Source organism: Muntiacus reevesi, chromosome 14 (assembly GCF_963930625.1).
Source record: "Muntiacus reevesi chromosome 14, mMunRee1.1, whole genome shotgun sequence".
NCBI classification, from domain to species: domain Eukaryota; kingdom Metazoa; phylum Chordata; class Mammalia; order Artiodactyla; family Cervidae; genus Muntiacus; species Muntiacus reevesi.
Window position 1 is genome coordinate 34,408,589 of NC_089262.1, and position 23,172 is coordinate 34,431,760.

Here is a 23,172-nt window from a genome sequence, read left to right on the forward strand (position 1 = left end):
AGCAGCCCTTTCCAGCTCATCTGTGGTTTACTGGAATCTGCTTATGTGTGGAGTCTGTTTCTCTAAATTCTACTCAGAAACAGATCAAATGTTTCAGTTAAAAGGAAAGGTAAGACAGTACTATCAAATATCCCAGAAGAGTAAATGCCAATCAATGACACTTTTTCCGTCAAGTTCATCTGATTACCTGGAGATGTCAAGTTTAACACCAAGACTTCTACACTCAAGCAGTGTCTGCCTTGGGGTCATCTGTTACCTAGCTCTAGGTCTTGAAATGAATGAGAGCCTTGAATGTCTTTTTTTTTTTTTTTTTAATAGGGAAGCGTGTTTAAGAGTGTCCTAGTGCTAAAGACATTTGAACATCAGCTTGCCCATCTCACTTAGAAACTTAGAAGCTCGTCTGAGTAGCTTACAGCAGCTTGAACCAGTCCACAGGGCTGTGTTTTGATGAAGTCAAACATCGCTGAATAAAGAACAGGGGAGGAAAGGGTAAGAGGCATGAACCAATAGTTCACTAATGAATGATTTTTATACTAGACATAATTGAGGTTGCTCTGGCATAGGTCTTATCCACTGGACTCCCATTAAACTCCCAGGAAAGGAGAATGTATAGGTCTAAGAGAGGAAAACTGAGTCTTGAAAGGCATCAGATATTAATTTACTTGTGGTCCTATTTCACAGATTTCTACTTTTTTATTTTGGTGACAATCCAGAATGTGTTATAATTAACATTTGCTCACCTTACACTAGTATATGTTATATCTTGACCCTATCACACCAACCCAAAGCAGGGGTCAAATGAACTGACGGTAACACATGAGATTCTGCCATTCCAGTTTATTGAAATGAGTAAATTTATAGCTTTCTTTGCATACAGAAAAGTGCACAAGAAAATAAGTATGTACAAAACAATTGTGTGGCTGGTCATCAGTTTCAAAAAATTTGTCTACTTTCAAAAATTCAAACTATCTAGAAATAATTGCCTCCAGTTTAGCACATTTAAGTATTTGGACATATAAAATATTTATTTCAAGTCTGTTGATAATAACTGAGTAGAAAGTCAGACATTGCCATACATGATCAGCTATTACCGTTCAACATAAAACCATAGGACTTTAGCTTGGACTATGTGGGGCTAATCAATAGAGGTTCATGAGGCCACCATCTTGTTTTGATCCTGAGCAGTCATCTTCTTCTTCCACCTAAAGATAACATTGTATGTGGTTGATTAACACCCACAAGAACCTGAGCACTAGGGGTCAAGAAATAACATTAGAAACCCAACATAAACAAAATAAAACAAAACTCACTATGGCAATAACAAACCCTTCAGATCTGTGCCAACAATAGGACTGAAAATGAACTGGAAGAGTTTCCAAGATTGTGAGGAGAAAAACACTTCATACATTAAATTTTTAATGATAACACCAAATACTTGCTCTACAGATTCTCCCCTGCCCCCATTTATCTTCTGACTGTGAAACAGTGGCATCAAGAAAGCTTTCCAGTTACTTGATAAAGGTCTGGCATGACCCCAAATAAGCACCTAACATGTTTGGCACAATCACATTTAGCTGTGATGTGCTTCTCTTAGGAATGTAGTCCTTCATTGCTGAGTCGAGTTCAACTTTTCCTCAATGTGAACTGTTCTAGAACTTCAGCTCAAGAAGATAGCCTCTTATTCCATAGAAAGGATAAAGGATAAAGGTTCTGTGCATTTGCAACTCTAGTTACTGAGATTAGAGATTACTGAGAAGGTAGAGCATAGAGGCTTCAGACCTGTGAATCATTAGATTTTTTTGCCCCATAAAATTCTATTGTTTATGAAAGAGAGAAGCCCAGGAGCAAAAATGACTGAAAAGAGAATTGGAGGGAAAAGAAGAGGAGAGATGAAAAATGATTGTTCCCTCCTTTGCAATGGCTAGCAAGAGATAAGAGAAAGGACAATCTCACCCTTGAGAGAAAAAGCATCTTCAGAAAGAAAAGTTGTATCTTTAAAAACATTCTTAGGTGTGTCAGACTCCAAGGAGATTCTCCTAAGGAGAAATTGAACTTGCTTCCATTTTACTTTAAAAATGCTCTGTAAGTGACGGTCTGAAGCAAGATTTAAGAAGGTGCCTTGTTCTACAATTTTTAGGGTTAATGCTCTGAAACAGAACCCCCAAACACTATGAACAGTAGGGATTTCAAAATTTATTCAAAACAGTATGATCTGAGGGGTTGTGGTGGCTCCATCGCCCAACCAGAGGGTATATGGGTCACATGGGTTCCAGAAGGTTCTAGGGTCACAATAGCCAAGGGTCCAAATAGGAAAACTACTTCGCTTACATTCGGCTAGTGAGTTTAGGTTCTTAATTTATTTAAAGCCATAGATTCAGTTTAGCGAAACAGAAAGTAGAAGGTATTCTACAAGTGGGAGAGGCAGCAAGAAATAAGGCAACTGATAATATGTCAAAGCTAGAACAAGGGCAAAGGTCAGGACTTGTCTGCCAATTAGCTTTGTCCTTGACTCCCAAGGCCAACCTCTTTGTTTCTCTGGACAGTCAGCACGCCAAGTTCCTAGAGAAGTATGGAGAAGAAAAAAACCCATGGTTAGAATTTTGGGCTGGAATATTTAATGTGTTAAACATTAAGTCATTATTTATGTTAATAGTAGTATCTCCTAGGACTGATTCAAGAGGATAAAACAACTGATATAGAATTTGTAATAAAGTGATTAGCACAAGTGCTCAATAATGTTACCCATTTTGTCCTGTGGTAGTTCTCCTATTCACTCCTCCATCTACCATTTAGCAGGTTAACTAGAATTACCCTTCCTTCATGACCTAAAGAAGGAAGGGCTTCCAGAGAGAACTCTAGTCAATTCAATTAGGCGCAAACAATCCTCTTAGACTTTTAGTACATGTTATTCCTTTTGATTGGCTCATGGGTGCCTCCCTGGGAGAGGAGGCAAGAGTGAGTCCCTGTTAAGATTCAATATATCGTACCATTTTATTAACATTGCAACTCATCTGGATGCTTGCTAAAATAAAGCTTTTCCTCAGCACCAAGGGGGATTCCTCAGGGCTAGGGCTCAGGAATTTGCCTTTTCAATAATCTTACTCTGCAGCCTATTTTATGGAAAAGCATTTTCAGAAAGACTGTAATTATAGAATTGGAGTGGGGGGGGGCGAATCCAAATTGCAAATAAACTCAAATCTCATTGTTAGTATCAGACTTAAGATATGTATCTATTTAAGATAATTAGGTTCTACTTGGGTTGAGAGAGAGTTTGGGTCAAGAGACAGTTTGGTAGTCCCACATGAATGGGGGCCAGGGGGCAAAACTGGGAAAAAAAATGGGTTTGGGTTCTTTTCATTCTTCCTGTTTTTCTCCTCTTCCAGCTATCCCCTACTTCCTCTAAAATGCAGATAAGCCTCTTCTCCTCCAAAAACTGCAATCTTTTAAGATCAGATAAAGTTGCTTCCACTAACTGGTGAGAAAGAAACATACTCCCATTTTCACTCCCAGATCTCAATCTAAGGTGGTGGTGGTTCAGTCGCTAAGCCATGTTCGACTCTTGCGACCCCATGGACTGTAGCCGGCCAGGCTCCTCTGTCCATGAGATTTTCCAGGCAAGAACAGTGGGGTGCATTGCCATTTCCTTCTCCAAGTCTAAGGTGGAAACACACAATAACTGACTGAGGATAAAACCCACTGGTGGACTCATCTGAACTTGCCTTTCAAGGGGTTACTGGAAGCTGTCACCATTTTGAGATTTAATACCACCAGGCGATTTCAGACCAATTTTGAGGCCTCCCCCACAAAGAAATGCATATTGAATTGGATGGCAAAAGTGTAATCATGATTTGTTTGGTTGACCTCTTTGGTGGTACCAGAAGGCCTTCAGAATTTGAAGCTTCTATAGGAAACTGAGCAGTTACTAGGAAACTTTGCAATCACTTCAATAAGAAGATCAAAAATCTAGAAGGTTGTTATGTGTTTATGGAGTTTTACTTCTATACAGAAGTGAAATATTAAAAACACAGGCCAGAAACCTATATCCGTGAGTATATTACTATTTTTTCATATGTATAAGAACTCTATTCATAAAGCTCAGCTTAGTCATTATCAAATTAGTTAAGCATAGTGTTCCATATCTTTTACTTCTCCATTTCAGAAGAATTTTTTCTTTCCAATTCTAAAATTAAAATTTCACCGTTATTCTCTGTGCCACCCTTTCTTACAAAGCCTAAGCTTAGCAGGATCTTCTACTTACAGAAGTTAGGCAAAAGGATTTCCAAATGGATCTCTATATATATCGGATGATGTGGATTGAAGAGAAGCCATCTATGGAAACAAAACCACCCAGTCAATAACTATAATTACAATGATAAGAAAATACCTATCATTAAGACTTCTCGGATTCCTTTAAAAATCACTTAGGTCACAGACTAATCAGATATTGTATGGGTCTACAATGATTTGTGTTTTTCTGCTTGTGATTGATATATATTTAATATTTACATCAAAAGCAAGATTCAGAATTATGTTTGCTCCCCCAAAATGCAAAATATTATTTTTATGAGCTATGTCATTTTGCGTTAGGAAATTAAACGTTTGAAAGATTTTTAAAGCATAGTGTTTTGGCTCAGTTTTCTTTCAAAGTGCTTTCCCAAGCTAGATTAAGTGAGAGCAAAGGACTTTTCTATATGATATTTACTTCTCAAATTCAAGAGAGTAGTTCCTGTAAAAATAATCTTTCCCCAGTTTGAGTTGAGGTTTACACTGCAGTGGTTCTCAGTGATAAATCTTATTCAAATGTCCTTTACCGTCAAAGATACAAGCAAGGTTAATTCAGGGGGTGATAACTCTACGTGGTGTGTACTTTGGAATATCAGCTTCTAATAGTTGGTACTTACAGAGGCTGGTGATGAGTGGAAAGAATCTTTAGAGAAGGGGTTCTCAAATGCATTGTCAGCAGATTTGGTAACTGGCGGGGCACTGTGTCGGGGAGCTGGCTTTGGTAGTTCTAGAAGGTGAAAAAGTAGTCAGTAAACAAGCTTTCCTCCAATGCAAGCACAAATCCTCCAGTCAGGCTTATCTTAGAAATTAAGTTCCATATTTTTGAAACTAACATTGACCAAACAAAAATTATCACACCAAATACCAGGACTCCCAGTGATGATTACAAGCAAATTCATCCCTTCTTGGAAGAGGAAACCAGAAGTGGAAGAGATTCAGAATTCCCTCACTTAAAAGCACCTACATGGCAAACCTTCATTAAGCCTTGAGGCCAACACAGAAATAAAGGCTTCTAGAGATTCAATTACCTGATGGATTAACTAGCCAATAAAAGTACTGCTAGCATTCAAATACTGGTTGCATTTCAAAGCTCTTTCTTTGTACCATGTCTTTTAACTTTCCTCATTAGATGGGCAGTGTGATCCACACATACCTATTCATGAAAAAAATGAGCCTACAGCCCTACATACCTACCTACAGTTCTCTGGGTGCCATAACCCATTGAATTTCAATAGCTCTCGGCAGCCTTTTTAAGAATTGTCACAAGAGGGCAGCACTGGGCCAGTCCTTAGAAATAGCTAACTAAGGTAACCTGTTAAGTCCATAAGGCAAGTGGTTACGTTGTCTCCATAACCAATGATAGATGAAAAAAGCAAGAGTAGGGGTCTGGAGAGGGTTCTTAGAGACTCCGGACTCATAACGACTGAAGTCCTTGTGGGTGCAGTTGACAGAGAAATAGGTAGCTTACCATTGATCTTTCTCAATAGTTGATTAGCATCCAGATCATCATGGTCTGCATTCTCCTGAGGAATGCCAACTTTGCTGTTGAAATAATTGGAGAAGGCACTCGAGGTCCCAGAGGAGTTCTGTTCTCCCTTCCTTGCTGGCACAGTAGGTGGCTGCCGCAGCTGGAAGTCCTTAAACATTTCTTTCACTTCCTTGACTTCTCTGTCCCCAAGAGGGTCCAAGGCAATGAAGGCATCACTGGGGACATCCTTGGGAGGGCCAGTTCTGGGAGGTGGTTGAGGAGGAGTGACCAGGAGAGAGGAGAGCATAGAAGGGGGCTGGGTGGACACAGCAGGAGCTGGGAAAACGTTGCCCTGGAAAGGATTCCCCAGAGGGCTGTTTGCTGACCATGTGTTGGGTGTTATGGAGGCCGATGTGCCCCACGCTACAGGGGGTGGAGAGGAAACTGAGACTGCGAAAGAGGAAGGCTGGTTCCAACCCGGAACACTTGGGCTTGTGGTGAAGACGATTGGCTGACTGAATCCTGAAGGCTGACCAGCCATCATGGCGCCGGGGACCATTGACGGGGACTGGCTGAAGACTAAAGGTGCTGGGCTCCATGGCCCTGCCTGGGCAGACAGAACTGGCACGCCACCTGAAGGAAGGAAGCGGGAGAAAGGACTTGAGTCAGAAGACCAGCTTGAAGAGGACTCTTGAGTTCCAGAAAGTCAGCTCTCTGGACAGCATTTATAGAGAGCATCTACATGCCAACCTTTATTAAGCCTTGAGGCTGACATGGTTCTTATTAGATTAAAGCACTCTAATGATGAATTGGGCTTCCCTGGTGGCTCAGATGGTGAAGAACCTGCCTGCAATGCAGGAGACCCAGGTTCGATCCCTGGGTCAGGAAGATGCCCTGGGGAAGGGAATGGCTACCCACTCCAGTATATTTGCCTGGAGAATTCCAGGAACAGAAGAGCCTGGTGGGCTGCAGTCCAGGGGTGGCAAAGTGTCAGACTCGACTGAGCAACTAACACTTTCTTTTTAAAGATGAATTAGCTGTAGCACATATTCACATGTTTGTTGCACTTCGAAGCCCTTTTTTTCTACCACACGTTTTTAAACTTGCCTCATTAGATAGGTAATACAGTCCACAAGTACCAAGTCATAAAAGAAAATGAGCTCTTTTCATACATTCATCGATGTAATTCTAACAGCTAGAACAGAACCTGTCAGTGGTATGAATCTACATGTGGAGTAAATACACTGACATATATAAGCCATGCTTATTATGAAGTAGTTAATTAAGATAATCCATTGGATACTCGAGTCATTGATGTAATCTTTTCATTTGGCAAATGGCTCAGCTCTGGAGTCTTATGGAGACTAGCTATTAGGCATATATGTTAGGCTTTAACATGCTTACATCCTGAAGAAACCATTTCAAAGTTTCTTTTCTTTTAAATGTTGCCACGGTTGACACAGCTATATAAAAAAAATTTGGTTTATGCCAAGATAGTTTTAGACTTTTACATACAAAAATGGAGGAAAGGCTGGTTACCCTAGGAGAGCTGTTTCGAATAAAAGTGCTTCCTGCCATGTGTCACTCACTAAACTCTGAAGAGGGAGAGGAGATGACGTGAAGGAAAAACAAAGACAAAACAAAGACAAAACCCTCAAACAAACAAGAAACAAAAACACTTGCAATCTGAGTAACTACCCCTGTCTAGGCATCTGCTCTTTGTGAGGAAATGGCTCTATCACCGGACCCTGCCATTGTTGATCTGTAATTAATTAAATCACTAAAATCTAGGTCTCTTCAATGCTCACCCTCCTCTTCTTGAGAAGCTCATTCCCGACATCTTGTTCTAAAATGTAGGACATTTTCTCTTTTGTGACTTCCCAAGTGTATTAATAATCCAGTTAAACCGTCACCACTAACAGAAAACCTAAATTCAGTCTCATACCACTTCACAAATGATGCTCTGCTCTCAAAAACCTACTTGCTTTGGACTTTGGAGCAGAGCAGTTTTTTAGTTATGGACGCTTTCTAACCAAAGAAGGAAAAGGCCTTCAGACTTGGGTTAGGAATGTTTTTGTTTCCAGAGTGAGAGATATTTTGAAATGGTGTTCAGGGGATGATGGAGCAAGATATTCTATCTTGAATTTTCTTAGGATTGGAGCTTGGTATTACTTGATTCAGCTTTGTCGTCACAGACCCCCTCCATCTGACCGTGAACACACAGGGTGTGCTCATGAAGAATGAGTGGCTTTCAGTGGTGGCTCATCTTATTAAATTAATATGCTTACTTTTGAGGTGAAGAAATTGGGTAGAAGAATATTAATTATTAAAATTAGGAAGGTCACAGTCTGCGATAGAGACCAAAACTCAGTCATACCACTGATTCTAGTCCCTACCCTCCTGTTCTGTCTCCTTGACATCAAGGAACAGAACTACATTTTTTATTGGAATGTTAATTAAAATGCTTATTTATTATTCTTGGCCACACTGTGTGGCATGCAGGATCTTAGTTCTCCAAGCAGGGATCAAACCTGTGCCCTTGCACTGGGAGCACAGAGTCTTAACCATTAGACTGCCAGGGAAGTCCCTCAAATACTTATTTACATGTATACAGAAATTAGAGTTCATTTACACCAAAGAATATGCACACAGGCAGACCTTGGAGATATTTCAAGCTTGTTTCCAGACTGTCATAAAAGGGAATATGACAATAAAGTGAGTCAAGCAAGCTTTTTGGTTTTCCAGTGCATATAAAAGTTAGGCTTATATTATATCATAGTCTAGTAAATATGCAGTAGTATTATGGCTATAAAAACAAAGTACAAACCTTAACTTTAAAATAATTTATTGTTAAAAATGTCAACCATCATCTGAGCCTTCAGCAAGTCATTCTCTTGGCAATAGTAACATCAAAGATCATCAATCATAGATCACCATATCCATTTAAGAATAAAATGTTTGGAATACTGAAGAAATTACCAAAATGTGACAAAGAGACAAGAACTGAGCAAATGCTGTTGGAAAAATGGTGCTGATACACTTGCTTCACTCATGGTTGCCACAAACCACCAATTTGTAAAAGAAAAAAAAAATCACTGTCTCCAAAGTGCAATAAAATGAAGTGTAATAAAACAAGGTATGCCTGCATTCCTTTCACAACCAATCAAGGGAACAGTTCTCTTAGATTCGATACTACAGGCTTCTCAAAGTAGGTTGAGTTTGAACAAAGTTATTGCTATCATTTAAAAAAAATAATTTAAATTTTGTTAACTGAAGCCAGAGTCACTCACTAATAATTTACTCCAATTGGATGTACAAATTGGGTAAAACTGTACCGTCTTTCAGCTTGGATGACTTGTGTTCCCTTAGGAAAATGTGTAGCTTTAGTCACAGACAGTATTAGTGGAGTGGTGATAAAGGAGAAAAACATAGTGATATTTGCCAGGAATTAAAGACTTTCCCTGGTGGCTCAGACAATAAAAAATCTGTCTGCAATGTAGAAGGTCTGGGTGGGGAAGAACCCCTGGAGAAGGGAATGGCAACCCATTCCAGTATTCTTGCCTAAAGAATTCTATGGACAGAGGAGCCTGGCAAGCTGCCGTCCATGGGGTCACAAAGAGCTGGACGCAACTGAGCAACTAACACTTTCACTTTCCTTCTTTTGAAGACTTTCCCAGTGTATACTTAGGCCAGCCTTCATCCCGTCTACCAGAGCCCACGCACTGTGTTTCCAAGATATTTAAGGCCCTGCTGGAGAAAGCACGGAAAAAGAAAGTGTGGGTATAAAAAGTTAATTTTATTAACTTCCTGATGCTATATTAAAACACAGGGCAGCTAGTGAAAGCTTTCTACAATACCCTTTCCCCACCCCCAGTTCTCCAGAGGAGACGGTCCCCCAGCTGGGTCCAGTGGAAGCCAGACCTACAACCTTCCATGGCTTGGCTGAGGATCCCTGCGAGTGGACAGGGGCTACACTGTAGGGCACAGTTTGAGTCCCAGGTCCAAACTTAGAAGAATCATCAGTATTCGGCAGTTGTATACCCCAAGGCCTCAACAGGGGCACCCAGCCAAAAAGCTTTACTTCATCTGCATAAATTAACAGTTATAGGGTCCAGCTGTATTTTCAGGCTGATTTGTTAAATATTGGCTGTGAAAATTCTTCAGGGCCTTGATATCAGACTAAAAAGCTCTGTGATGTGATCTTGGCACTGCATGCAAGCTCTCTACCCTTCTGCAGGGAAAGCACCAACCAGCTCCCCTTAGGGGTGTATGAGAAAGGGCTGCAGAAACGGGAAGACCCCAAGAAATCTGAGGTGCCTGGAGAGTCTCCTGATGGTGTAAATGCCAAGCAGGGACCTGAAATGAGCTGGCTTTCACACCTGCCGGGCTTGTAGCCACTCAGCAGTTGGGAACCAACTCCCTCTTGCCACCACACTCCAGATATGATTGAACTGATGTAATATGACAGAACCAAAATATTTTCCTTTGCAGGAAAACAGCAGGAAGAAAGAGTCCTGATGATGGACTCTGCAGGAGGCAGAGAAAGCCAAGATCCCTGGTCAACTTTTATAAAATAGGGAAGAGAGGGCCCCTTCATTTATAGCCCTCCCTTAGCTCTCTCGTGAGACAGAGTCTATTTGGGGCTTGTGGAAGTGCCAAGAAGTAGAACAAACAGAATCCCCAGTAGGGCAGCAAAAACCATTGTCAGGGTTTCTGAAGAACTGTTCCATTGAGGCAGGAAAGGACCAGAGGTGGTGGGCAAAAAGGAGCAGGACCAGCTCTCAGCCACGTGGCCTTCCCCAGAGTCCTGCCACAGAGGGGCTTAGTGGTCCACGTGAGCCAATGACATGGTTTTGAATGCTGCTGGTTTTGACGGCAGCATCATGTCTTAGATATCTGATAAAATTCCATCTCTTCCATTATTTCTGTGTTCTTTTCCCCTTCAGGTTTCTGTACTGTAGACTTATCTTCTAACTCTAATAAGGGACACAACTAACCAAAATATCAGCAAGGAGCTGCTAAGGCTTAAGTATTCAGAGATTGATCAGGATACACGCCTTACTCACACCTACCACATAAAGAAGGGCAGAGCTGGGTTCAGAACCCTGCATTTTATTCAGTGACTTACACTTGCTTCAGATTTCACTTACATCCCCCTTGAGGTGTGTATTCCTTCCAAGAGGGGCATTAGTTTAACAGGGGATAATAGGGCTTTGAGTTAATAATGACAAGATTACATAGAAGACATGCATGTTATTACTTTTTCAAGTGGAGACGATCTCAACCCCATTTCTCCAATGAAATTGGTCTGAGCTTCAGAATCCCTTACAACTGTCTTCAATAAGCCATGACAAGTTACTTCAGGTAGGTGTAACACTTGGAAACGGATTTCTTCTCACATGCCAACTCAAGGAGCCACTCCAGCTACAAGTCAAGAGTTCCAAATGGAGGTGGATTGTACAGAAGTAAAAGTAGAAGAAAGGCTCCCTAGGATGTGCAAATCTTATGCCCCAGGAACTCCTATGGATATGAAGTGCTTCCTCCTATGAATTCATCTGATGAAAGTAACAGAGCCAAACCTAACTCCATCTCTAAACACCTACCTAGACCCGGGAGGGGCCCCAAAGGGGCAGGAGCACTTGTTTTGAAGAGATCCAGAGGGTTGGTCTGTAGGGTTGCAGGTTGTCCTGTAGATTGTCCTGGAGGTTCTGAGATGGGAGGAGCAAAGATGTCTGCTGCAAGTAAGTCTTTTGCTGGAGACTGATGGGACAGAGAGGGACATGGAGGAGTTACTCAGGAACAGGGAAATACAGCTCTATTCTGTTTCCTACTCTGTAACTCGACTTTGGGTACACAAAAAGAAAAGAAAAACTTTTTCCTATTATTGATAAATCACTACCAAAAAAAAAAAAAAAAAAACCCAAAAGACAAAACAAAACAAAAAAGACACAGATCCGGGCAGTGGACAGAATATTGGATCTTGGTGACTGATACAATTGAGGACACTCAAAGTGAAATCTAATTTGCTTGTTCACACATTTTTATCTGTCTGACCTCCTTATCAGCTGAAAACTGGAAGCTGGCAGTGAAAGGACAACTATAAGTGAGTAGCTTAAATATTTCGGTCATTCTCCTGGATTTAAATCATTCTGCATAAAGATGATACAGTAGTTTAATCATGGAGCCAGCTTGCATATTCCAATGAGATTTTTAAAATGAAACTTACATAAACCACATTTTAAATTGCTTTTGAATGAAGTGGTAATAGTAAATATATAAGTTTCTTTTAAGACATTGGATTATTCTGGCATTAGTCAGAGGAGACAGACTCGAGAATTTTATACCACCACCTGGACAGGAATGCAATTCAAGGGGTGGGGGGTGTGGGGGGTGTGGGTTAGTACCGGGAGGGTACAAAGGGAATCACAGGAACCCTTGGCCTCCCCTCCCATTACATGACGATCAGACTTACCAGAGGTACAGAAGCATAGCAGCATTAAAAATGGAAAAACTTGTGTTTAGTTAATAATACGTGACAAGACATGCAAATGGAAAGTAGAGGGTTACAAACACTGCCGAGTGAGAAGCTTAAAAAGGGTGCCGATTAGAGGAAAGTGTTCCTGGAGACGATGTGCTCATCCCACCTTCTATTTCACAGCCACACAGGAAACTACAATAGCAGCAGGAAAGAGAGCTTGCATCACACCACCCTTTGGTACCGCACATGCATTCTGCCAATGGCTATGTGGAGAAGACAATTCACCTTAGCAGTCCTTCTGCCTCTTCCGGGTTTGGTACTTTGTGGAGGTGGGATAATGGCTATGGAGTCATGTGGTGAGGACTGGACAGAGGTTTCCAAGTCCTGCTTTACGCCATTCGGGACGGGCAGTCCTTTGGGAGGGCTTCCCACAAAAGGGTTCGGGGAGGATTTGATATGGAAGCCGTTCTGTTCTCTTTCAGATACCTCATTGTGAGTTCTCATTGCTGGCTGTGTTTGCGTACTTGATAAGGGCCACGGGCCTGCCTGAGCTTCCTGTTTGCCAGTCCGGTTAGAGATCTGGTCAAATTGCTGACCAAAGTAATCAACATCCCCATTCAGGGGCCCATTACTCAGAGGGGTAGACGAGCTACTCAAATTCTCTTTCTTCTGATCTGGAGATTTGAGAGAATCAGACGAAGAGGGTGTCGATTGGTCTGGCTGTGCGAAAGGATCATCACGGAAAGGATCAGGATTAGGGGTGGGAAAGAAGTTGAGATTGGCAGAAAAGGCATTTTCAGGCAAGAAAGATGCCTGAGGCTTTGGTCGAGGAAGAGAGCAGGAGGTGATGCCATTTGTTAAGAACAGATTTTCTTGTAAAGAATTCTGATTGGTGTCGATTTCAGAGTTTAGATCCACTAACAGGATATCTTTGCTTTCCTATCACATTTGGAAAGAAAAAAAAAAAAAAGAAAGGGTTAGTCCATGTTGTGACTTCAAATGAGAAAGCTACATACTGATGACCAGGATTATAAAAATTTCCATCATATTTCAGTCTTACTGGTTGACCCTTACCTCCTCCCATCACGTTCCTGAGTGTATTCACTAGTTATTGTAGAATAGGTCCTCCTAGCATCTCTCAGGCCCTTTTAATTAGGTTTCCACTTCATTCACCCTTCATTCAGTGAAAACTTACAGTTGTTTGTTTTACATGCCTCCCCTCACCCTTTCAGACTGACTGAGCTCATAATCATTGTTTCAATTTATGCCTTGAAAAGTCTTAAAGGGAACTGATTGTAAATCATTCCAAGTGACTAAGTATAATTGAACTTGAAGGAAATTACCTCAGACACCTAAACCCACTTCATACCTGATGTACACTTCTACTATACCCCTAGAGTCACCTACCATCACCTTTCTCAGTAAGTGAATTCATCGGCTAATATATTCTTATCTTATAGTTTTGGCTGTGATAAAGTTTAAGGTTAATATATTTCCCTATAATTGGGTTTTCTTCTGGGAGGGGGTCAAAAAATATTGTCCCCTCCCATCACAGCCTGCTAGGTATGCCTCTTTTTTTAATTTTAATTTTTTTTAGGAAAGCCTCTTTAAATACTTAGGGATCTTTTTGAAGGTGCTGCCAAGTTGGATCTCTCATTTTCATCATCTGAGTCTCTCTTTTGGACATAACTATTTGTCTACATCCTTCTCAGAACATGATACTCAAAATACTGATGCAATCTAATAATTATATCTTTTGTCATAATACAGCTTAGCATTGCTTGTGTTGTGACAGTAATCTCATTTCTTGTTGTTCAGTCGCTAAGTCGTGTCCAACTCTTAGGGATCCCAAGAACTGCAGCCCACCAGGCTTCCCTGTCCTTCCCTATCTCCTGGAGTTTGCTCAAACTCATGTCCATTGCTGTCAATAATACCATTAAGTAATCTCATCTATTCAGTGGATAAATTCAACTAATTTAAAAGTCATCTTTAATTTATGTATAAAGTGGAGACATGGGTTTAAGAGTTAATTTGAAAGACACACCAAATTCTATTCCTTCTCTATCATTTTTCAGATACGTTAATTATTTGAGTTCTCAATTGTCAGATAAGACGTTCTTCTCAACATAAAAGCAGCAAATTTGATAAATCTGACATGTCTTTATTCAGGTCAATGATACAACTAATTAAGATTCACCCCAGGATATAGCTGTCATACTGACAGACCTTCCTTCTGATTGACTGATCAATTAAATACTTAACTATGCTAGCCATAGAAAAAAATAAACAATAAAAATTGCCCAACTGGAATGGAAGCTAATTTTCTATCATTAGCCTGGGCAGATTATTAAATATTTTGGTCATTGGGAGAATGATTAAGACATCCTCAAGGGAATATAAAATCCTCAAACCAGCAAATAAAAAGGGAGATAGAATAGGCTTTCTCAGCTTTCAGAGAAAAGAATAAATTTTTAAAAATTTTAGGTCCTATATCAGATGTAATTGGTATTTATCTTTTGGCTTCCTTTACTGTTAGGGATAAAGATACAATTTTTAAAAAAGCCAATTTTTTTCCTGATAACCAGAAGAACTTCTCAGAAGGGACAGCTTGTGATTACAAAAAAAAAAAAAAAAAAAAAAAAAAACCTTAAAAAAAAATCAAAGAAATTGATTGGAAGATCTTAATGTAGGGATCTTTAACAATCAAAAGGTAGGACAAAATGTATTACAAAAGCTTGTGATTTCAATATTTATTCATTTATTATGAGCCACCTCTGGATTAGAATAGTTGGGTGTTCACAGCTGGTAGAGTTCTCCTTCAAATACTTCAGAAGAAGTTCTGAGGACACGAAACAGGAGCCACAATGTTAGACTTCTGAATAGTCACCCTATAAGTAAAATGTATAAGGCTCTCCTCAGGTTGCGTTTGTTGTTAATTCAAAATTAAAAACCCACTTCATAGACTACAACTGAAAAGTGTTAAGACTCCTCATCTACCTCCTCCGTCAGCATTTATTTAATTCTGCATTGGACTGTAAACTGTAAACACTTCATCCACTTGGCTGTCATGTGAGCACCTGAGAGACAGAAACTGGTGACATGAACATGAAATCTAGTCCCTGCTCTTAAGAGGCTCCAGTAAGAAAGGCAAGCAGGCAACCAAGAAGGTGTCTGCACAGACCAGGTTTTAAATACTGAGTTCAGTAGACTAGCTTTTCTTCAGGTAATTCATCTTGCCTAACCATTCCAGCCTACCAAACCCTGGGACTCCCTGCTTAAAGCCTTTGGGGACTTCCCCATTTCAAAATAAACTTCATTAACCAGACTTTCAAAATGACCCACAATGGAGGTGGGTCACTTGCTTTTAACCTAACCGCTACTCTCTACTTTCCTACATACTTCAAAAACCTAACTCAAGTTCAGATCTTTAAAAAGCTTTTCCTCAATGATCCTTCTATTTCAGCTTCACTTGTGCCCACCCACTGCATCTGATATATACATGATACCGTGTTTTGTGCCCTGATCCCATCCCCATATCAGATTTGATGGGGGAACCACATCTTATGCCTTTTTTCTTAATAACCAGGCTTTCAAATGGTAAGGTTTTTAAAGTTAAAGGTCATGGTTTTTTGTTCTTTTTTTTTCTTTTCTTCTTCTTCTTTTGAGATACAGTATGGAAAAATATTGTTCAAGAGATTTTGTGATAAAAATTACGTTGTAAGGCATGTCACTTAGTTTGCAGTATGAGTTTTACTTGAAATGCAAAAAACTATTCTTATAAGTGTTGGAGGGAGGCACAGATGGGTTAAGAAACTGCTCATAAAGTCTAGGTAATTTAGATTTCTGTCTCTCTTCATCTCTTTCAGAGCAACTGTTGTGAGATTTCAAAATTTTTAAACAGGTTGGTTTTATCGAGTAGAAATAAATCTATTTCATGACTTATGAATATGGAGTCATATGTAGAAACACATTGGCAAAGTCTAATGAGCACATAATTAGCACCATTAACATTCTTTTACAGATATCACCACTTTGATGTTATTTATCATTTAAATTTATTGTTAGTTTAACTAAAACTTGCATTTTATTTCTATAAGCCAAAAATTCCTAGAATGCACAAAGTCTAATATAAACAAGACTTAAGATTACTCCTGTTTTTCTTCATTTCATTTTTTAGAACTTTCTAGAATTCTACAGAAGCACATTAAACATTCAGTGCTTCCCTGCCTATCTCATCTCACTGGAATTCTACATACATTGAGTGTTTTGACCTCTTCCAATATACTAGTTGTTTGAATGTTGTTGGAAAGAAGGTTGTTCAGATGTCAATTTACTTTGGGGAGGGAGCTTCCCATGAAGGAGGGGCAAAGTTGCCTAGCAACCAAACAGCAAGGATGGACCTTTCAGGATTATCTAATCTGGTATTTCAAAAAGTTTATCTTTACAATAGTAACAAACATTACAAAGAATGAAAGGTTTCACAGACAAATGAATCAGGACTTCCTACTTGAAAGAATATTAAATGAGCTTCTCTATTGCAGGCTTTTTAGGGTCACTAAAATGCTATCCTTTGTGTTTTGATTCTCATAAAGGTGGGGGTAGAGATGAATATCTGCAGTCTCTGCTCCTTCCTGTCTCACTAGGCCTAGGTATTTGTGTGAAATTTCATAAGCAGGCCATTCTCTGCAGTACTCCATCAAGCAAGACTTTCACCACTTCTCAATCTGTTGTTTCTCTAGTTTCTATGACCTTTTTGGTCACAAAGGTTTGCTTGACAGTTCTACAGGAGACTCCCAGATAAACATTCTTCCCATCATTCTAGACTGACACCCTTTTTCTTGAGTTATGTCTAGGTGCTTTCTCATAATTTATGTTCAAGTCTAGAAGCTCACTTACTCAGAGGCATTATCTGAACCTCTAAACTAAATAAAAACCTTGTAAGTAACATCAACTGTTAGACTTTGTGATTATTTTAACATTGGTCTCCCTGCTAGACATTAAACTCCATGACGTCACTGGATTATGAATCTCACTTCTGTACCCTGCAAACAGCAGATACTCAAGAAACTGTTAAATAAATAAAAAAGTTTTAAGAAGTCATTCAAAATTACAAGTATTTTCACTTGAAGCTTGTTTTAGAAGGTCTGAGACTTAGGCTCTAGCCTAAGTCTCTTTGGTTTCTTTAGCCTTGAAACTGAACCTCTGCTTGGGTAGATGAGAGGTTTTTTGAATCACCATTTCCTTATTTGTAAAGAAAAACATCCCTCCATTCTCAGAGTTGTTACAGATCAATAATAAGAAGATTTGATATACTATAATATCCTGTAAAGAATGAGCACCTTTTTAAACAAAGACAAGCTTTGGTTAAACATAACTGAGCCTCTTAATTGTTTGGTCTTACTTTATACCAAGCTTATGCTGCCAAATTACAACAAAAGAATAGGAAAAAAAAAAAAGAAGAGGCCAGGAGTCTACAATCAGTCATCTAACAAACATATTTCCTTCAAGTTTGGCTTACACCAGGGATTAATATTCAGCTCCTCCTTCTGATCCTAAGTAATACCAAGATGGACTACATTGCCTGACCTATTGCTCAGATTTAACTTCTAAGCAATATTCACGTGTCCGATGTAGTGCTGATAGGCTCCTACGGTGACTTAAGATGCAAATTTGTTCTAGTAGCCATTTACACTTTATGCAGAAAAATCAACAGTCACCTTCCAAGTTTCAATGAAATGCTCGAGATTTCTGGTTAATTGCCAATTTGAGTTATAGATGCCATTTCCATTACATTGCAAATTTAAAAACAGACACTTACTGTTGGACTACTTAGGTCAGGAGGTGTAGACATGTCCCCAAACAAATCCATCTGGTCAACACCCTTAAAAAAGTATTTTGATTAGATTCAGATGTGTCTATTAAAAAGGATTATTTTGTATATTGTTGTAATTGCTTCCTAAGCTAAAGTTTAGGAAAATAGTTGTCACAATTGGATTTTCACTTATCCAACATAGATTTGATATTAGGTTAGTTAGGTCAGGTAGTGTAGACAAGTCCCCAGACAAATCCACCTGATGCATACTTTTAAAAAAGCATTTGGATTAGATTCAAAAGTTTTTACTAAGAAGATTACTTTGTATACTGACATAAATGCTATACTGACTGTTAAAGAGTTGTCACAATTGGATCTTCATATAGATTCCATACATATTCGGTAGTAGCAACATCATTAGGAAGTAAAACCTGTGTTTAGGTAAGTAAGAATCATAAAAATTCACATACATACCAATTTTAGTTTGCAAGGTGGGTCATCAAGATTCATTAGCGCATCACTCCCATTCTGAAAAGATGGCAAATATTAAAGATTCAGTTGGTGAGTTTTATCTATGCAATTTAATTTCCTAGTGTATTGCCTTATTAGCAGTTAAGATTTTGGCACTAATCATTCAACTGTACATCTTCTAAGACAAGGGGTCATGAACACACAGTAATAAGCCAGGAGGGAAGTCTGCTTGGGTAGATGGCAAACAGGGCTTATACATATGACACATGCAATTCACAAGAACAAAAGATGCTCTTTTACCTCTACTGTTTTGTTGGCTTCTTCCATCTAAAAAGAGAGACACAAATTCAATGATCTTAATAAATTATCGGTAAAGTGAGTTCAAAGTGAAAGTGACAGTTGCTCAGTCATGTCCGACTCTTTGCAACCCCATGGACTCTACAGATGGTATAGTATACCATCATGGAATTCTCCAGATCAGAATACTGGAGTGGGTAGTCTGTCACTTCTCCAGGGGATCTTCCCATCCCAAAGATCGAACCCAGGTCTCCCTCATTGCAGGCGGTTTCTTTACCAGCTGAGCCAAAAGGGAAGCCCAAGAATACTGGAGTGAGTATCCTATCCCTTCTCCAGCAGATCTTCCCGACCCAGGAATCAAACATGGGTCTCCTGCACTGCAGGTGGGTTCTTTATCAACTGAGCTTTTAAGGAAGCCCCAAGAAGTTCAAGAGGAAAATAAATATACCTATAGGTTCACAGGCATAAGAGAATCTTGCATTTGATTTCTGCCCTACATTCCCTGCCTCTCCTCATATCAATACTGGATTTGAATAGAGCTATTGGACTTGGTACTCATGTACAGTCCTTGGAATCAATGTGAAACTTACAAGGAGAAAAGACAAGAGTCAGGGACTGGAAGTCAGAAGGGCCTAACTATAACATTCATCTATTGCCCTATTGGAAAGAAGAGAAATACATTTCCTTACATTGGCCACAAAGAAGCCAATTTTCCAGAGAGGACATATGTTCACATAATGTACAGACATAGTCTTGAATATTGTATTAAGTTTAATAGGGCCTGTATGGTACAGTACTTGCCTTTTTCTTTTCTTCTTCCTTTTTCTTTGTATTATAGATAACTTGGAAAAGGTCTTTCAGATCAATGACTAACGGCTCAGCCTGAAGCAAGACAAAGCATCTTTATCAGCATTTTAATCTATCTTCTTCCCTTTGCTCCTCATCACTTCTGATTAGTATTAGTTTTCTTCCCTTCTCTTAAAGCTCCTTCCTACCCTCCTCTGGTCTGTGGGAGATTTTCACCACTCTCACCCCTACTCCCAGAAACATAAAGTGTATAGATAAAACAAGAAGTATTACTATAATCTTCCAAGTCCTTCAAACCTTCTGGGAATAATTCACTATTGTTCTAAAATCAGCAATGACCTTATGACAAATTCCATTCTGACAGTCCTTGTGCCTCACATTACATGGTTATCAATGACATTTAAAGATCCCTTAGACCAATTAAAGAGAGTCATCCTCTGAAGCATTGTTTAGTCCTCCTACATCCAACTGTTTCCAGCAAGTTCTCTAGTTGAGAGACAGACACCCTTATGCTTAAGTCCCCCTGAAGGCATACCTCAAGGATCAGAGCTTACCTGTTGCCCTGTTTTTATGGCAAAAAATTGGTGTTGACCTTCTCCTCCACACACATAACCAAATGCTCGGTTATCTGTCACATCACGGGCAATGAAAGAAATCTTATTTACTGGATGTTCATGTTCTATTACCTTAAAAAAGAACATAAAAAATGATGTATTGAGAAAACTAGAATCTATTTGCAGGCAAGCATAACTATCAGATACCTAGGCATATATGAAAAGGCTAAAACATCTGAATATTTTTCCCTCCTGGTTGAAGGCCACATTTATCCTTGCTAGGAGGGGTTCAAAATGGGAAACAAACAAAAAACAAAAAACAAACAAACAAACAAAAAGGGAACTAACAACAAAGAGTAGAAAACAGAAATAGAAAGAATGATCCTTCTTAAAATATCTATACTTGAGTCTCTCTATCCCAAAGACATGATCCCAAATCGCAAGAAAGAACTGAGGATTAGAAGACCAAGATTTTCTTAAGCAAAGATGGGACATATAACCTCTAAAGCATTCCAAGTAGGTCTACTTTCCAAGTTCAGTTCAGTCGCTCAGCTGTGTCTCTCTGCAATCCCATGGACTGCAGCACGCAAGACTTCCCTGTCTATCACCAACTCCCAGAGCCTCTTCAAATTCATGTCCATCGAGTCGGTGATGCCATCCAACAATCTCATCCTGTGTCCTCCCCTTCTCCCCCCACCCCACCTTCAATCTTTCCCAGCATCAGGGTCTTTTCCAATGAGTCAGTTCTTCCCATCAGGTAACCAAAGTATTGAAGTTTCAGCTTTAGCATCAGTCCTTCCAATGAGTATTCAGGACTGATTTCCTTTAGGGTGGACTGGTTAGATCTCCTTGCTGACCAAGGGACTCTCAAGAGTCTTCTCCAACACCACAGTTCAAAAGCATCAATTCTTTGGTGTTCAGCTTTCTTTATAGCCCAACTCTCGCATCCATATGTGACTACTGGAAAAACTATAGCTTTGACTAGACAGACCTTTGTTGGCAAAGTAATGTCTCTGCTTTTTAATATGCTGTCTAGGTTGGTCATAACTTTTCTTCCAAGGAGCAAGCATCTTTTAACTTTATGGCTGCAGTCACCATCTGCAGTGATTTTGGAGTCCAAAAAAATTAAGTCTGTCACTGTTTCCATCGTTTCCCCATCTATTTGCCATGAGGTGATGGGACCAGATGCCGTGATCTTAGTTTTCTGAATGTTGAGTTTTAAGCCAACTTTTTCACTCTCCTCTTTCACATTCATCAAGAGGCTCTTTAGTTATTCACTTTCTGCCATAAGGGTGCTGGTCATCTGTGTATCTGAGGTTATTGATATTTCTCCTAGCATTCTTGATTCCAGCTTTTTCTTCATCCAGCCCAGTGTTTCTGATGATGTACTCTGCATATAAATTAAATAAGCAGGGTGACAATATACAGCCTTGATGTATTCCTTTCCCTATTTGGAGCCAGTTTGTTGTTCCATGTCCAGTTCTAACTGTTACTTCTTGACCTGAATACAGATTTCTCAGGAGGCAGATCAAGTGGTCCGGTATTCCCATCTCTTGCAGAATTTTCCACAGTTTGTTGTGATCCACACAGTCAGAGGCTTTGGTATAGTCAATAAAGCAGAAGTAGATGTTTTTCTGGAACAGAGGCTTTGGTATAGTCAATAAAGCAGAAGTAGATGTTTTTCCGGAACTCTTTCTTTTTCAATGTTCCACCGGATGTTGGCAGTTTGATCTCTGGTTCCTCTGCCTTTTCTAAATCCAGCTTGAACATTTAGGATTTGAAATAGCTCAGCTGGAATTCCATCACCTCCACTAGCTTTGTTCACAGTGATACTTCCTAAGGCCTACTTCACTTCGTATTCCAGGATGTCTGGCTCTAGGTGAGTGATCACATCATCATGGTTATCTGGGTCATGAAGATCTTTTTTGTATAGTTCTTCTGTGTATTCTTGCCACCTCTTCCTAATATCTAGTGCTTCTGACTTTCCCAACTCAAACTCAAGTGAATGGCATATCTGAGCTAGAGGAATGTTCACAAGGATTCTTTGACAATGGCTCAGCCAGGTCAGAGAACCATCCTAAGTATTACTGGGGCAATTACCTCCAGGACATTCTGGAAGTCACCAAATTCTGTCATCAAGTATTTACTAACCTCACCTAGATGTTCATGTCATTATCCAGGAATGTCATATGAAGGGGGCTTATTGATTTAGTAGTGCCTTCCCCTCAGTTCCCTACTCGCCTTTCTCTTGACCCTTTCAAGTAGATAGTAGGGCTCAACTCTTGAGCATATTATTATATTGTTATATTAAGCATATTATTATATTGAGCATACTATATATAATATATAATATAATATTATATTGGGCATATTAGGAAGTTTGGGAGTAAGAGAATGCTTGTGAGGAATATCTGTCACTATTCTCTGGCAGGTTTATGAAAATAAAAGTCAAAAGATAAGGGACAGTAGAGGCAGCAGTGCATGAAGGTAGCAGGATGGCTAAGCTGTACCAGGATTCCAGGGTCCTAAGTTTGACCGATGGATTTTTGCATATTAAATAATGGGAATCTCTAGGAAGGGTTGAATAGCAATGGGAGATCTCCCCACAGTATCCTGATACAATGAACTATTGTGTAGCAATAAAAAACCATTTCAAATGGATGAATCTAATGTTATATTGAGTGGAGGGAAGAAAAAAAATCCCAGAACACTTGAAGTATGATCGTTTTTTGATAAAACTCAAACAAACCAAAATTAAGAAAGACTATTCATGTGATAGAATAATAGCAACCACAGAAAATGAACAAGGTGACACCTATGGGGTGAGAAGGAATGAGAAAGGGAAACAGGAAGGAAGATGTTTTGTTCATCAAGTTCACCCATGACCAATATATTAAAATAGACCCATACACAGATCTATGACAGAATCACAAACCAGGGGTAAGGATTAATCTCTTAGTCCAAAAAATACCTGACTGATACTGGTACCTATGGTATATCG

General features: G+C 39.5%; 1 protein-coding gene across 4 annotated transcripts in view; it reads right to left on the reverse strand.

Annotated features, from left to right (window-relative positions):
• Positions 1–822: 822 nt before the first annotated feature.
• The window catches only part of DAB2 (DAB adaptor protein 2), a 191,776-nt gene continuing 169,426 nt past the window's right edge, over positions 823–23,172 (reverse strand). For 3 of the 4 annotated variants that reach the window (XM_065905783.1, XM_065905782.1, XM_065905784.1), the window contains exons 5-15: positions 20,172–20,303; positions 19,612–19,692; positions 18,814–18,840; positions 18,517–18,570; positions 18,049–18,111; positions 12,516–13,169; positions 11,356–11,512; positions 5,753–6,385; positions 4,902–5,011; positions 4,259–4,329; positions 823–2,559 (exon numbers count right to left, since the gene is read on the reverse strand). In XM_065905783.1, coding sequence (XP_065761855.1) covers positions 4,264–4,329; positions 4,902–5,011; positions 5,753–6,385; positions 11,356–11,512; positions 12,516–13,169; positions 18,049–18,111; positions 18,517–18,570; positions 18,814–18,840; positions 19,612–19,692; positions 20,172–20,303 — 1,977 coding nt within the window. In that variant the 3' untranslated portion in view covers positions 823–2,559; positions 4,259–4,263. The remainder of the gene's footprint in view (positions 2,560–4,258; positions 4,330–4,901; positions 5,012–5,752; positions 6,386–11,355; positions 11,513–12,515; positions 13,170–18,048; positions 18,112–18,516; positions 18,571–18,813; positions 18,841–19,611; positions 19,693–20,171; positions 20,304–23,172) is intronic. The other variant, XM_065905786.1, reaches the window with a different exon arrangement.